Source organism: Canis lupus, chromosome 3 (assembly GCF_003254725.2).
Source record: "Canis lupus dingo isolate Sandy chromosome 3, ASM325472v2, whole genome shotgun sequence".
Lineage (NCBI taxonomy): Eukaryota > Metazoa > Chordata > Mammalia > Carnivora > Canidae > Canis > Canis lupus.
This window is the reverse complement of record NC_064245.1, coordinates 53982764-53999104: the sequence shown is the minus strand read 5'-3', so window position 1 is coordinate 53999104 and position 16341 is coordinate 53982764. Positions and strand designations below refer to the sequence as shown.

The 16341-nt window shown below is 41.2% G+C and overlaps 1 protein-coding gene across 6 annotated transcripts in view; it reads left to right on the top strand.

The window, feature by feature from the left end:
* Nucleotides 1-7520, top strand: part of SEC11A (SEC11 homolog A, signal peptidase complex subunit) — a 39802-nt gene extending 32282 nt beyond the window's left edge. For 4 of the 6 annotated variants that reach the window (XM_025438176.3, XM_025438174.3, XM_049108485.1 and 1 more), the window contains 3 exons: nucleotides 1087-1206; nucleotides 6750-6807; nucleotides 7001-7520. In XM_025438176.3, coding sequence (XP_025293961.1) covers nucleotides 1087-1206; nucleotides 6750-6807; nucleotides 7001-7051 — 229 coding nt within the window. In that variant the 3' untranslated portion in view covers nucleotides 7052-7520. Of the gene's footprint in view, nucleotides 1-1086; nucleotides 1207-1724; nucleotides 1763-6749; nucleotides 6808-7000 lie in introns of all 6 variants that reach the window. The other 2 variants (XM_035714147.2, XM_025438175.3) reach the window with 1 other exon arrangement.
* Nucleotides 7521-16341: the final 8821 nt, after the last annotated feature.

Below are 16341 nucleotides of genomic sequence, written 5' to 3'. Positions count from 1 at the left end.
GTTTTTAAATATGGAGAATTTCTGAGGCACTTGGCTGGCTTATTAGCTAGTGGAGCCTGCAACTCACAATCTCAGGGTCATGTCAAGCCCCATGTTGGCCCACTTAAAAATAAAATATAAATAAATAAACATGGAGAATTTCTAACATGCTCAGAAGTATACAAAACCATATAATGAAATCCCATGTACTGTCATCCAGTCCCAATAATTATTAATCTATGGCCAGTTCTGCCCCACTTATATTACCACCTCTTTCCACTCTTCTTCCTGTATTATATGGATCAAATCCTAGATATCATGTCCTATGTAAAAATTTTAGTAAATATCTATATAGCATAAGCAATGAGCTTTTAAAAAACATAACTACATTTAGCATGGTTATACCCCCCCAAAGAACAACCATACCTTTGTATCATTATGTTTCCAATGTTTCCAATCTTTGTTCAAATTCCCAATTGTATCATAAGCTTTTTTTTTTTTTTTCTTTTTAACAGTTTGTTTGAATCTAGATTCACATAAGGTCCTTGGTTGCAGTTGGTTGATAAGGCTTTTATAGTCTCTTTTAATTAACCTGTAAATTCTTTCTCCAACTTTCTTTGTTCCTCACAACTTGTTGGTTGAAAAAAGTAGGTTATTCTCTAATTTCCCTAGTATTTGTTGCAGATTATATCCTGTGGGTTAGTTTAATATATTCCTTTCCTTTTTGTATTTATAGAAAATTGGTGGTTTGTGTTTAACTTAATATAAAAATGAGATTATACCGTATATACGATTCTGTAATCTTTTCTTCACTTAATAAAATGTTTATCATCTTCCAGTGTCATTAACTATTCTAATATAACATTGTCTTCAGTGCTTACATATTTAGACTTTCAGCATGTTTCCAGTTTCTCCCTAGTTATAAACACAGCTATGAACATCCTTTTAGCTAAATAGATAATTATTTTGATAGTAGGAATGATGATAAAATATTACAGTTCCACAGCATTTTTGGTTAAGAAAACCAAATTTTGTGCTTGGAAATGGCATGAAGATATTTGATAACTTGACTGTCTCTTACTCTTTTTTTCCCCTTACCCTTTAAAGGCAAAATGGACATATCAAGTTTTTGACCAAAGGAGATAATAATGCCGTTGATGACCGAGGCCTCTATAAACAAGGACAACACTGGCTAGAGAAGAAGGATGTCGTGGGGAGAGCAAGGGGGTAAGCATAAAGGGGAGCATTTACTGAGCTTTCCATGTCCCCTGAAACATGGCCCTCTGTCATATCATCTGATCACATGCAATTGAATAGAATGTGTTGGTCATGGTTCTACCAAATCACCTTGTGTCCTTTGAAAAAAGTATGCTTCTTAAAAGGCATCTAAAACTTGAGGTCTACTGCTCCAGAGAGGAAGTAATGGGGTGCAGGAAAAGAGTAGCATATTAGTGATGAGATGATGAATTGGAGTGACAATTTTAAAAATTCGTTTATTTAATTCAAGAAATGTCATTGGGCACCTTCTTGTAAACCTTGCTAGTTTCGGGGTGGAGGGTGAGGGTCCAGAGCAGTATTGATCCTGCTTCCTGAAACCATATTTCTTAGGTAGTTACTGAGTCAGCAACTTAAAGTATTCATCTAAATTAATTTTATCATGTTTATTTCATACTGCTTTATTTCTAGTCTTAAAATCATTGAGGTCAAATGAAATTTAAAAGTTATATTAAGCCTATTTATTTCAGATTTTATCAGGAGAACAGATCAGTGGAGGACAGGAATTGTAAGTTACTGATATGAGGATGTATGGAATTGTTAACTACCTTTTTGTTATTAATAGTATTAACAATAACTCACATTTATCAGGGCTTACTATGTGCCAGAGACTCATTCTAAATTCTTTACAAGTATTACTTCATTTTAACCATGGAACAACCCTAATATTTCCATTCTACAGATGAGGAAACACAGACAGGTTAGGTTCCTTATCTAAGGCCACGCTGATGATGATAAGTGGCTGGCTGACCCCGGAGCCCACCTCTTAACAGCCATCACACCAAAATTATTGGTGTAACACTTCTGAAAGTGGATAGGTTCTGGTTCTTGCTATTTAGAAGCCACATGGGGCTTTTTCCCCTATCAGAACATCTGCTCCTTCTGTAAACACTGGATTCAGAGTGATTCTACTAGAGATCAGGCCACCACACTGAAGCGTTCTCTTTCCACAGATAAGTCAGTGTGAGGTACTAAGTGAAAGCTGCCTCAGTTATAGCATAAGAGATGCTGTTTTGGGGTCAGAGAGATTGGAGCAGAGAAAGCCCCAGTGTGTTTTGTCTCTTTTAAAGCTGTTTGTGTGTATGCCTCCAGTTCAGAGGAACTTCATTTCCTGTGTTGGAGCTAAACATACTTTTTTTTTTCCTTAAGATTTTTATTTATTTTTAAGTAGTTTCTACACCCAACATGGGGCTTGAACTCAAAACCCTGAGATCAAGAGTCACATGCTCCACCAACTGAGCCAGCCAGGCGCCTGAAACATACTGTTATAATACAAACTAGATCATCAGTGCTTCTGAGAAATCACACTCCCATCACCCACAGCTCCTAAGATGCTGCTAATGTGGTTTTTCAGACTTGTCAGTCTCCTTGAGTCTTTTTGTTCAAAATCAGACTATACCCAGACCTTTAGAATAGCTTTCGTGTCTTTACACAATAAAAACAAAATTTTTTTCCAGATAGTTGCACACTAAAAAATTTTACACTGAAGCCTAAGGCCCTAAATAAAAACAAGTTAAATAATTTTATTGAAATATCATTCATATATGCTAGGAGATACAATTCACCACTTAGAAGTATACAATTCAGTGGGTTTTATTATATCCACAAGGTTACATAGCCATCAGCACTGTCTAATTTCAGAACATGTCCACACCCCAGAAAGAAAACTCCATTCTCATTTGCAGTCACTCCCCATCCCCTTTTCCCTGCAGCTCCTGGCAACCACTCATCTACTTTCTGTCTCTATGGGTTGCCTGTTCTGGACATTTTATATAAACCGAATCTTACAATATGTAGTCTTAATTTATGTCTGGCTTCTTTCACCTAGCATCATGTTTTCATGTTACAGCATGTAATAAAAACAATTTTAGAAAATGAAACTAATACTGAACCAACTAAGTATTTAATATGGGTGATTCTTTCTCAGTTGAGGAGGTTGAAAACAGAGGAGAAGCTGTAGTGAAAGAAGAGCAGGAGCAAGAGGAGGAAAGGGTGAGAGGCTGGAGGTCGGGAATGGAGAATATCGACAATGGAAAGAGATGTAAAGGAGAAGGAAAAAGCAGAGTAATTGAGCTCTCTGTCGACTGAAACCAGTTTTAAGGATGAGGCTTTTATTATTTATCCTTTTTTTTTTTTTAAGATTTTACTTATTTATTTGACAGAGAAAGCACAAGCCGGGGGAGCAGCAGGGAGAAGCAGGCTCCTCGCTGAGCAGGAAGCTCGACATGGGGGGCTTAATCCCAGGTGCCTGGGATCATGACCTGAGCAAAAGGCAGACACTTACCCCACTGAACCACCCACGCGCCCCTGGGATGAGGCTTTTGAAATGTACCTTTTACTTAACTTGAAACAGATCATTCTGGAGTAGAAACAATGACCCCTTTTTTCAGTTAGAAGCCATGGTCTAGACTCCCAGATAGAGACTCCTTTGACATCTGACAAAATTATTTTCTCCAAATATCAGCAGGTAGTTTTTCCATCTGAGGGTCCTTCCTCACCAGTGCCTCCCAGGGGCATGTATTTCTCCATATTCTACCTTCTAGATGTTAACTTGGCACAGGCTGCTGTCAGAGTTGACTTTGTGGGTGGCATGTTTTACTTCTTTGCAACCTTCTTCTGCTTATTATCAACTCTGCGCTAGCAAAGTCTCTCCAAGCAGAGCAGGAAAGAGTGCACTGATAAGAATTTAAGATAACTGATGGCAGCAACATTATGTACTTGCCTAGCAGCCCTTTCCTGCTCTGTCCATGGAGGAAAGCAATGAGACAAGCAATCAAATCTTTTCTTTGACTTCGGACTGCCTGTCATATTTTTTGCTTACATTACTCCTAAAGACCAAGTTGCTTCCATTTCTCTCATGGTGGGGTGAGGAAAAACCAACCGTAGAGGGAAAAATGTTTCCATGGAGAACTCATAGGCAGGCTGTGTGATCTGGGAGCTAAAGGTTCTCTGAGCATAGAAACTGCGTGGAGGGAACAGCAAAAGTCTCTATGAGAATGGCTGCTGGTTGATCATCAGACCAGAATCAGCAGCCTGATACTGTTTTAGTAGAAATCACAGATGCTTTTATAGCTTTTAGTCTGCATGTTACTGTGAGGCATCTGCCTTCACCTTCTTAAATTAGATGAGTTCATTGAAAGCCATTGTTCTGATGAAGATCTTATGAGACAGCAGTTATAACCGTTACTGCATTACAAAGGAAAAATACATATTAAAAACACAGAAAACCGGGGCAGCCCCGGTAGCCCAGCGGTTTAACGCCGCCTTCGGCCTAGGGCGTGGTCCTGGAGACCCGGGATCGAGTCCATAGTCTGGCTCCCTGCATGGAGCCTGCTTCTCCCTCTGCCTGTGTCTCTGCCTCTCTCTCTCGGTGTGTCTCTCATGAATAAACAAAATCTTAAAAAAAAAAAAAATTACATACACAGAAAACCTTTGTGTACCCTCCTAGAGCTTAGCTATGCCATTTTGCAGGGACTGTTACTTTTCAGCTCTTAGAGGTTCCAGGGTTTTAAACTAAAACATGGGCCTTAGGAGGGGATATTATTCGCCACCACATGCCTATTCCAGGCATCTCACTAGCTAGAGCTGAGCTTCTGGTGCTGTAGTGTGCAGAAGCATTATTTGGGTCCCACTTCCACAGATCCTCTGACTCAGTAAATCTGGGGAAGACACAGCAGTCTGCATTTTTAACAGGCTATCCAAGTGATTCTGACAAAGGAGGCTTGGTTTTAGGAAACATCAACTTACAGAATGGAAGTTTGAAGATGAGGAGAGAGAGGGGTCCAGTAATGCCACCAGAAGGGAGAGGGGCAGGATGGGGTGAGGACAGGAGACAGGAAATAAGAGAAGTTCTTCAAAGGAAGGAAGTACACCAAAGACAAAATTTCTGTTTTTCAAGCTTGCCTGAGGCTTCGATGGTGGGGGTGTTATGTGGGAGGTGATTTCTGTTTGTTCACCTTTGGCACGTTGCACAGGTTGAAGATGCCCTGAATAGAAACATCTGGGCTATTTTAAAGTATGCAAAGTTCAGTCTCCACCTTAGCCCAACCTCCGTTCTCCAGGACAAACTCTAGGTCAGTATCATTGGGCCTGGCCTGCTCTAGAGTCAGCAGTAAAAGAGGAGGAGAAAGAACAAAGTTGTGAGTTTGCTAACTACCATTTCCTCCCACAGTGACGGGACCCGGCTAACCTTTCCTTTCACCCCTGAATTCTTAGGAGGTTGAGGAGTATTTTCTCTTGAGGGAAGAAGCAAAGTCCTGGGGCAAATGAGATCTCCAAGGGAAAGGAAAAGAAAGAGGTCTGGACATTCAGACATTCACTCAGGCAGTGTTTACTAGATGCCTACCTACTGTGTATTGCCTTGACAATACAGTGGAGAACGAGACTGGCATCATCTTTGCCCTTATACACCTTAGAGTCAAGTAGGAGAGACAGACACATACAGCTAGTTGTGCAACTAATTATGTAATTTTAAAATGTGCCCAAGGCTCCACAGGAAATATATCAGGTCTATGAGAGTATTTAACAGGTGGTTTTATTAGTTTAAGGGGATAAATTTTAGGGCAGCCCCGGTGGCTCAGCAGCTTAGCGCCGCCTTCGGCTTGGGGTGTGATCCTGGAGACCTGGGATCAAGTCCCACGTTGGCGCTCCCTGCATGTATGGAGTCTGCTTGTCCCTCTGCCTGTGTCTCTGCCTCTCTGTCTCTCTCTGTCTGTCATGAATAAATAAATAAAACCTTTTAAAAGGGGGGGGGGGTAAATTTTAGGGGCAAGGAGAAAGGAAGAGCTAGTGAAAAAACGCAAAGGGATAGCAGCCAAGAGGTGTAGGTGGAGAAATAGATTTGTTGTGTGTTGAAGAAACCAAAGAGGAAGGGATTTCAAGGGAAGTTTGTAGTCCTCAAAGTCAAATTCTGCAGAGATGAAAAGGAAGACGGGAGGTGAGCCTAGTCTACTGCATAAAGCAATTTAAACTGTTCTGGAAGAGTTTTTGGGATTAGGAGCACAAGCTAGATTACAAGTGGTTAACAAATGAGAGGGTGGTGAAATCTTAAGTACTGTAACGAGCTGTTACACTCACTTTTTGGACACTTAACATGAAGTACCTTGTAATGATGTGGCCTTGTTTGCCTTGTTGCCCCAGCCAGGCTGACCGCTCCGGGAAGGTTATGACAACAAACCCCGCCCCTAGCACTGAGTCCACAATTTAGAGTCCCCCACCTGGAAGCCCGAGAGACCTTGGGTCCAGTCCTGGTTCTCCTGCACCGCAGCCACACACCTCAGGCAGAGGCCTCTGTTTCCTCATCTGTAAAATGGTGCTTTTCCTAACTTCCCTGTCACATGACTTGTTGAAAGGATCCAATGGGACAGTCTGTACAAATGGACTCTGTGAACTGAACATGAGTTTTTCTGTGGAAGATACCGAGAACATTCGGTAAATGAGACCGGATACCGAGGAAGTTCTGTGATGACCAGTTTTCTGTTTGCTCATTTGTTTAGATTTGTTCCTTATATTGGAATTGTGACGATCCTCATGAATGACTATCCGAAATTTAAGGTAAGAGCCTCTATGATACATTTCCTTAAACATGTCTTCTTCGGCTTACGTCTGGAAGCTATTAAATGGATTACAGACTAATTGTATGGTTTAGTGATTTGTCATGGTCACAAAGGCCAGCTCATGACCAAACTCTGAGGATGTGGAGACTTCTAAAAGCTTCCCTGACTTGTGTTCTGTGTTTATCTTCTAGTATGCCGTCCTCTTCTTGCTGGGTTTATTCGTGCTGGTCCATCGTGAGTAAGAAGTCTACCTTGCTGTTCCTGGAAGATGCCGTACTTTTCGTTCCTGACTGTTTGGAGTAGATATTGGTCTATGATTGGTGGAGTGCAGAACGTACATGTTGGCGCTTCTTGGTAGCAATGGTTTGCATTAGTTTCTGTTTCCACGCCAGGGTCTGTGTGGGCGGGTGCACCAAGATGCGCACCGAGGGGACTCTCAATCACAGGATTTCATATGTTGTCATTGTCACACTTTCACATTTTTGTACATCAGTGAATTTTTTATATTAAAAGGTTGAGCCAAAGCCCCCAGTGTTTGTATTTTGAAGCCAAGCTTCACTTCTAAAGTGCCTACAGAGTTCTGTAAATGAAAATGCAGCTCTGCACGAGTTTGAAACCGTCATTCCTCTTTATAAAATGGGAATGGCATATGCTGAGGTGGTCGTAAGTCTTAACTTTTCAAATTTTAAATAAAAGACTTTGCATATTGAACCCCTTATCCCTGACTTGTGTTTGTCGGGAAAGCTTTGCCTTCCTCTGCTGGCTCTTAGCACCCTTTGGGGAGATAAAAGGCTTTAATGTGAGCCATCCTTCAGCTAAGAAGGTTGTCCTAACACTAACAAGTGGTGTTTGTTTGTTTGTTTGTTTTTGTAGAGCAAAAGTAGCCATTGGCATTCATAGGAAATCTCTTAGCCATAAAATTGATTCTTCATTAGGGTGTGACTCAGATGTGTAGAAACGAGTTAGTGTTGCTGAAAGGTTCAGAAAATCTCGCTGTGCTGTAAAGGCTCCATCCTTTTTTGCACCTGAGACACTCTCAGCCCTTTCTACACTGCAGTGTGTTTCAGCATCTGGAGGAAGCAGGAGGAAGGTGCTGGAGGGCTAGGTGCTACTTGTTTTTTAAAAACCCTTATTTGACTGAGGCTGTTCTCTTAAGTGCCTGACTTCACTTTTCTCTCATATAGACTTAAAGAAGGCTTAAAGTAGTGAATGCAGAGCCCAGTTGTGTCTCTCTTCCTCTCATATTGAGGCAGTTAGGAAAATGGCCAGTGTAGGGTAAGCCAGTGTGTTTTAAGTACAGAATATTCTTAATTCTTTTGTTCTCTTCTTGTATTGTGAAATCTGAAAGTAAGCAAATTTTCTGTGTTGGACTAGATGAGCAGTTTCTATTATTTGTTCAGCCGAGGTAGATCAGCTGAGGTGGAGATCAATCCATGCTTTAATGCTAATGGAATCAGCATTAAACAATGGAGACAATTTACAACTAAGAACAGTTAATCTTCTGAAGCTCTCCCTTATAGAGAATAGTGCCATCAAAATCCATTAACTAGGCTTTAGCCTTTAAATTTTGGATCGGGCTCTTAATGATCTCAACTGAGTATGAAAATTGGCACATCAGTGCTAACAAGTGCTTCTTTGAACCTGCCCGGGAGGCTTGTATTATACTTATGTTTCCTCATGAGCCATGGAGAGCATGGAAGCAGTCCCCCATTCGTAAAATGGCAGAAAATTGCTACTCTCTCCATGTTTTCCCTCCTTATCACCTGCAGAGGATGGGGTTAACTGCTTGGCCTAACTGTCCTGGCTCTGTTTTGGTAGCAACCTTTCTAGGACTACTCTGGAGAAGTAGTGTGCTTTGCTGCTCAAGGCTGGGATCCTGGGCTTGTTTGTCATCCTCACTTGCCTGAGTTATACTTGTATCCTCAGCCATCCAGATTTCTCCTCTGTATATACTTACACAGTTAAACCATTAAGTATTTTCCTCATTTGCATATTTTCACACCCCGTTTTGTTTTTTCTCCTTTGCTGGATGCTCTCGTTGGAAGAAACAGCTAAATTTTAGAAGTAATCAAACCATTCAAAAGTATTCAAATTATTCTACTAGTCAAATAAAGATTATTTTGGGAGAGAGGTTTTATGTTGTTAGTTTTTCTATTGTCTGGTTTAGTGCTAAAACCAGACTTAAAGCTGGGCAGTTTTTTACCAGTAAATGTATTTTATTTTATTTTTATTTATTTTATTTTTTTAGTAAATGTGTTTTAAAAGCTCATAGAGAATGCAAGGCATCCCAGAGATGTTCAGTTTGGTGTTTTAATGAAATTGTAAGCTCTTTGAAATTTGGCTGGGCTACTGGGAAGTTGGGATGGCTTGCCCATTGTGAGTGCTGGGGATCAAAGAGTATGAGGATTGATAAAACTTCAAGTAAGAACTTGATCATGGGATTGTCTCTTCTTGGCTGTGACTCCTCCACCATTATCACTCCCAACCAGGAAGTCTCTACAGGTTATTGGCAAATGCCCATCCTCACTCCTAGTTCCTGTCTCTCTGTTCCCTCCGGACATTTCCACTTGATTGTCCTCTCTATAAATTTAAGCTCAGAGCAATTCCTGCAAACTAACCCTCCAGATTTCACCGTTTCTTTGAAGGAGTATTCACCTAGATTCTTTCATATTCCCACCATATGTAGTCAGTCACAAACTCGACATGTACCCCTGTCATTCCATCTCATTGTCATTGTCTGACTCCAGAAACAGTCAGTGGTTCCCTTTGCTTGGGTACTTCTATGTTTCAGCTTCCCTGCAGCGTGCCAGTCTGTGTCTGAGATCATTTCCACTCATTAATCAATTGTAGTACCCCGTTTACTTTAAGAAGCATCTTTTGGGCCATCTTATATTACCTACATGGGAAGTTTGGACTTTGAATTCAACCAACATTAAGCACCCTGTGGTATACTGCTGTATCTTCACTTATATCCCACTTGTCTGGGTCTCACTTTTTGCACAGAGTAACTGTCCATCTTTCAGCGTTTGGAACCTATGCTATTTGTGTAAGTTTGTGGATATGGCCTCAAGTTCCCCCATCAAATGGCAAGCTTCTCCTAGGCAGGGGCCCTGTTTTATAGGCAGTGTACTCTGTTATCCCAGTAGCATCTAACAGCATGTACTAAATGTTCTGTATGATGATGCTTGGAACCAGAAGCAGTTACTTAGGGTATCATTATTCTTTTTTTAAAGATTTTATTTATTTGAAAGAGAGAGAGGGAGGGAGGGAGGGAGAGAGAATGAATTGGGGGGAGGGGCAGAGAGAGAAGGAGAAGCAAACTCCATACTGATCAGGTAGCCTAACACAGGGCTCAATCCCAGGACTCTCAGATCATGACCTGAGCTGAAGTCAAGACACTTAACCAACTGAGCCACCCAGGCGCCCCAGTAACTTCAGTAGAATTATTGTTAAGCTGTTATTCTGAGGCAGAGCATATGAATCATTAAACTCATTTGCCCTTTCCTGGTATTTACTAAGTACATTATCTTGGTCTTGCCAAATTTGAATCTGTAAACTTTTTCTCCCGTGATTTCATTTTAATAGCATGTTCCATTTTTAGAATTTTTTATGTTAATCCTGTTTTCTGGGGTGCCTGGGTGGCTCAGTTGATTAAGCATCTGCCTTTGACTCAAGTCATGATCTCAGGGTCCTGGGATCAAGCCCTGCGTCAGGCTCCATGCTCAACCAGGAGTCTGCTTCTCCCTCTCCCTCTACCCCTCCCTCCACTCATGTTTTCTCTCATTCTATCAAATAAATAAAATCTTTTTTTAAAAAACCTGTTTCTGCCTTTTTATGTGTGTCCTCAGGCTTTTCCTGGATTCTCTTAATGGGAAAAGTATTGGTGTTTGTCTCTTTTCTTAGAGTGTCCCAGGCTTCTCAGAGAACCTAGGCTTAAAATAAAGGTACCTGGGTAGCTCAGTCGGGTAAGCATCTGACTCTTGATTTTGGCTCAGGTTGTGATCTCAGGGTCATGAGATAGAGCCCCACATTGGGCTCTGCACTCAATAAGGAGTCTGTTGGAGATTTTCTCTCTCTCTCTCTCTCTCTCTCTCTCTCTCTCTCTCTCTCTCTCTCTCTCTCCCCCTCTCTCTCTCTCATAAATAAATCTTTAAAAGAAGAAAAAGGAATAAAGGCTCTGTGATCCTTAAATGCATTGCTTGGTCATTTGCTTTAGTGTGTTACCAAGTCCATACAGCACCTAAGAACAATGTGTGGGATTATCTCAGCATCTGAGGACACCTTTCTTATAACATTTATCATTTTATTGAGCTTCTAGAATGATCCAGCTGATTGTAGCTGACTCAGTAGATTGTCTACCTTCCTCAAGATGCTCCATCAGTTGGGACAGCCTATTCAGACTGTTTCCTGGCAAGGTATATTTTTGTTACAATTCTCCCTTACTAGAACTAAGTAATATCAGATAGACTTTTAGAAATAAACAACAAATATGACCCTTTGCACACAAGTATTGGTGAACCTGGGTGTAGAAGGAATTCTGTGTAACCAAGAAATATTAAAGACTAGAATATGTAGGAGTTAGGGGAACAAAAAAAAAAAAAAAAAGGACAATGCCTTCTAGATGTCATGTAGCATTCCAGATCCTTAGAATTTTTTCCAGCCTCAGCTCTCAACAGAATCCATATTCTTGTACCCTTGACATTGGTCACACTGTACAGACACCTAATCTTCACTTATGCTGGTCACTTTGCCCAGAGTGCCTGCTCACTCCTATACCTGCTGAAAACTTATTCAGCAGATGCTTTTATTGAGCATCTACTCTGTGCCAGATTTTGGGCTAGCCCCTGGGGATACAAAGATACAAGGAACTGCTAGGAACTCAGTGCCTTATCCAGGGCAACATGTAAGTCGTTTTCTTCCACATAGAACCATAAGTGGAGTGATAGATACATAGAGAGCTCGAAAAAAGACTGTTTCTTAATTCTCAGCTAAACTCTTGAGTGTATAGTGCTTCCCACACAGTGTTGCCTGGACTTTGTGTCCTCTTTAACAGTGCCCTCAGAGTGATCTGTCTTATGTGTGTCCCATACCCTGACCAGTTCCTTGAAGGCGGTAAGACAAAGCCAACCTCTGGTTCATCCTTGTGTATCTTCTAGTCCTTTTATAGGGCTTTGCCCATTTTAGATTTATTTATTAATAAATTGTTCCAAAAGGATTTGTTCCAAAAAGGATTTGGAGCAGCTCACAAAGATACATCTAGTACTATATGATAAGATACAAAATAATTGAAGAATCTAAGGTTGAAGTCAGTGTGGGAAGAAAAAAGGATGAAGTCAGAGACGAGGTTAGTGCCCACAAGACACATCAAACAATTCTGCTGTCTGCTGGAGGAGATCCATGGTGTTAATTCTCACCTCCTTAGGCGCTAATGTAAAGAGGGAAACCGTGATTTCTGTGCCATATGGAATGGGCATAAAATGGAATTAACAACAAAAAACGTTATAATGATACCCAAGGACCAAGAAATTTCTCTCCTGGGACCTCACTGCAAGGGCACTGTATGATGTCATGCAATAATCTCTATATTAAGTAGCCTAATGGTCTTCATAGAACTGTTTCAGAGAATGTTCCTTTAGTGTCAAGTATGGTTCATCAGCTTCTGCAGAGAGCCACCTCACAAAACACCAGCTACCCATCTAATCAAGAACCTCCAAGCACCTTTCGTGTAGAACAGTTTCCTTGATCTTTCAAAATTCATTACTTCTTTTTAAGAAACCTAATCTCATACCTCTTCTCCATTCTCACAAACTCTCTCTCAGGTCTATTTTATCCAACCTCCATCTTCACCAGCTAAGAATGTTTTATCTTGCTGTTTCTCAAGTTTGTACTATAAAAACAAGTTATTTCTTTCTCATATACAATTATATTATTATATTGAATGTGACTTTCAAACTATAAATCCCTATTCTACCAATCTTGGGAGTTTCTGGACTGGTACCCACTCTTGATTAAGAATCATTTCTCTGGAACCCTTACTTTAATTGGCCAGTTTATTTAGATTGGTAAGATGTGTTCCAGCTTTACATTAAGGAGTCTAGTTAATAGAATTTGTACTCAGGATTTATGTCAGGCAACTAAGAAAATCACTAGCATGAGGCTTGATCAAAGGGGTCAGCCTGACAACTTAAGTGGAAAAAGACTGCTATAGAACTTGTTTCTGGGAATTGGTCAAAAGGTGAGGTAGATATGCTGGCCTTTTAGTTTATCAAACAACTCACAGTGTAATAGGCATTTTGTTGACTGTTGCGTCAACACCCCAACTTTAGTGACTGTCCAGAGAATCTTTTCTTTCCCCTGTAGTGGGCTTCAGATTTAAAGCAGGCTTCTGCTTTCCCCAGGACCCAGGTAATAATTTTGAGTACTTAGAATTTGTCATGTGCTCCGCTAATTGCTTTTGAAATTATGACATATTTTTATTTTCTCTTTAGTCTTCAAAATAAACTCTATTTTCAGGATCCCTGGGTGGCGCAGCAGTTTGGCGCCTGCCTTTGGCCCAGGGCACAATCCTGGAGACCTGGGATCGAATCCCACATCGGGCTCCCAGTGCATGGAGCCTGCTTCTCCCTCTGCCTGTGTCTCTGCCTCTCTCTCTCTCTCTCTCTCTCTGTGTGTGTGTGACTATCATAAATAAATAAGTTGAAAAAAATTAAAAACAATTAAAAATAAAATAAAATAAAATAAACTCTATTTTCAAAAGAGAAACCAGAAGTTAAGAAATTTGTCCAGGGTCTCCTGGCCCGTGAATGGATGGCACAACCACACCTCGAAGTGTGTTGCTCTTCTCATGTCACAATGTTGGGTGTCAAAACCCAGTCCTTGTATCTTTATGATATCTAATGAGACTCTTTCATTTGACATAAATCCCACAACTGCAGGGTCCTTGGGAATTTTTCAGAGACTCTAGATATTTCTTCTGTGGACTTGCTCAGATTAGCAAATCTGTTAGAAATAGTGAAATTCTCAGGCAGATTTCCAAGCATTTAAACCTCTTTAGAGTTTAAAGAGTATTAATTTCAGTTACTGAATGTCCCCTGAAATACATGACTATCCCACCCAAATAATTATGAATGCTGGGTCCGGGGCTCATCACTCTCTAAGGCTTTTATAAGTTCCCTGAGCATCTGTGCCATTTAGCTGAGGAACAGCTGCTTAGCTCCCTTACCCACTAGTGGGATTGTCATCACTTTCTTGATAGATGTAGGGATTTTCTCTCTCTCTCTCTTTTTTTTTTTTTTCAAATATTGCCTTAAAAATATTTTGTGTTTTGGCAATTTCAGTTTCTGGTACATTTCTTTATTAATGGTGAATGTTCTGGTTTTCTAGCTAACTCTTATGTGTTCCCTCTGACTTTGGGAAATTGCATCCTATATCCCCAACTCTCCTCTTGAAGATTGAGCTATTTCTCTGATTGTCCAGTCCTTTCCCAAACTAAAGAGCAGGACTGAGATATCTCAGGATGTTTCTCTTCATCTCATCCTCCCAGCCCACACAGATGGAGATCTGGGCTCAAAGGTTTGCCAGGAGAGTAATTTTACACCATTCTTTTTTGAGCAGCTCTGCATTTGTTATTCCTTTTCACCAGACGTATGTCTAATTTAAATTTCTGCTTTTGAATTCCTCTGTTGTCCTCTGCACTTTTCATGTGTGTGAAGTCCACTCTGGTTTTCTCCATTTGTGTGGTTTCTCTGCAACTAACTTGCTTTGTACTTGAGTTAACTCACCTATAAAATGGGCATACTACTAGTCTTTACTACATCAAAATAGTGTTGACGATCAAAGGAGCATGCCCTAAGTACTTTTGGAAAAAACAACAAAGATTCAGTTGTGAAAAAATGTTACTTATAATTGATTTCAATTTAATGAAAATAGAGCGAACAGTAACATGTGTCCTTTATTTCAAGCAATCTGTGATTAAAAACCATGGTGCAGCTTAAATGTTTTGTTGCTGTTGGTTATAACAGGGTTTGCCATGTATCTTTTTTGTGGGGGGGGGCATGTATCTTTCACCTCTTAATCATCTTTAGGATTGACTTGTGAATCTTATGTAGATTTCCTGTGGATATCCTTGAGACACCTGAGAAGGGCCCAGTGTAAGCACTGGAGAACTTCCCTGGGGGCCTCCACATGATTCACTGCCAGTCTTCCCAGTGGGATGGAGGCCCTTAGAATTCCCTTGCCATCACAGTACACTTGGGAAACAGGCGGTGGGCAGCTGAGCTCCTCGCTCTAAACTCAGAGCCTGGCACACTCCCTGGGACATCCAGCTTGGACATCCAGCTGCTACCCTGCTTCTTCAAGGTCTTCAGAGGCCCCTCACTTGTTGTGCTAGCCTAACAGATAAAATGATCCCACTGGGGGCTCCTGAGGTCAGTTCTGGAACTATGGTTGGAGCTGTGAATCCAGCCTGTGACAGAGGAGACTTGGCTGGAGTATAAATGAACTGGTCAGAGCAGAACCCAGAGACCCAGGGTACCCTGCAGAAGTGAGGACAAACTCTAAATGCACTGCCTTCTCCCTTTCTCCCCTGAGAAATCTAAACTAACTTGATGTTAACACTTGAGATGGTTGGTAAATTGGGAGTGGGTATGTTTTAGGGAAATAGCATCTGCCCTGCATGATTTTGGGGGCCTGACAGAGTAGTCCAAACAGACCCGAAGTCTGATTCTAGTGTCAGTCTGAGCAAGTGACTCAACCTCTGAGCCTGTTCCCAGTTATAAAATGAGGGTTAAACCTACCAAATAAGGTTTCTTCAAGCATTTAAGTGAAGCAACACTCAATACCAGCTCCTGTGTGTTGCCATTAATTTCTACATCTGTGAGCCAGAGGACAGGGAGACAGGGAGGGGGTCACAAAGGGAACGATTATTATGGGAAGGTGATAAGAGCTATATTTGTACACCATGGCTGAGCAGTGAGAATGCAGAGGTGTAAATGCCAGAGTGGGGGATGAGAAGCTAGGAGACTGGGGGAAAAGCCAGGGCCAGAAATGGAGTGTCCCTCTCCTGTGTGTCATGCACCTAGGAACTCAACATGATAACCAGCCTCTCCTAATTCACTTTCCCTTTTAGAGTGGTGATCCATAGAGTTAGCAGGCCTTGCTGAGCTAGATACATGAAAGGGTAATAATACCAAGTACCATTATTGAGCCAGACTGGGAAGTAGGTTCAGTCACAGCTAAACCATGCAGTGTTTCAGGGAAGAGCCCAGAATCCCAGGGTTGGTCTGCACCCCACTCCTTCATCATTCATTCCTTTGGCACTGTTTCCCCAGCGAGATGGTAAACTCCCTTGAATTATCTTGTTTCCTCTCCTGTGCCTAGCATGGTGCTCCTGAAGGTTGGTGTTTAGTGAACATTTAAGCAAAACATTGAGGCAAAAATAAATGTATTATTCTGGAGCACAGCGTTTTACTCATTAAGTGATGGCAGTGACCCAATAGTTCTTTCCAAAACAAGTCTGGACTTGGGAGGAGGA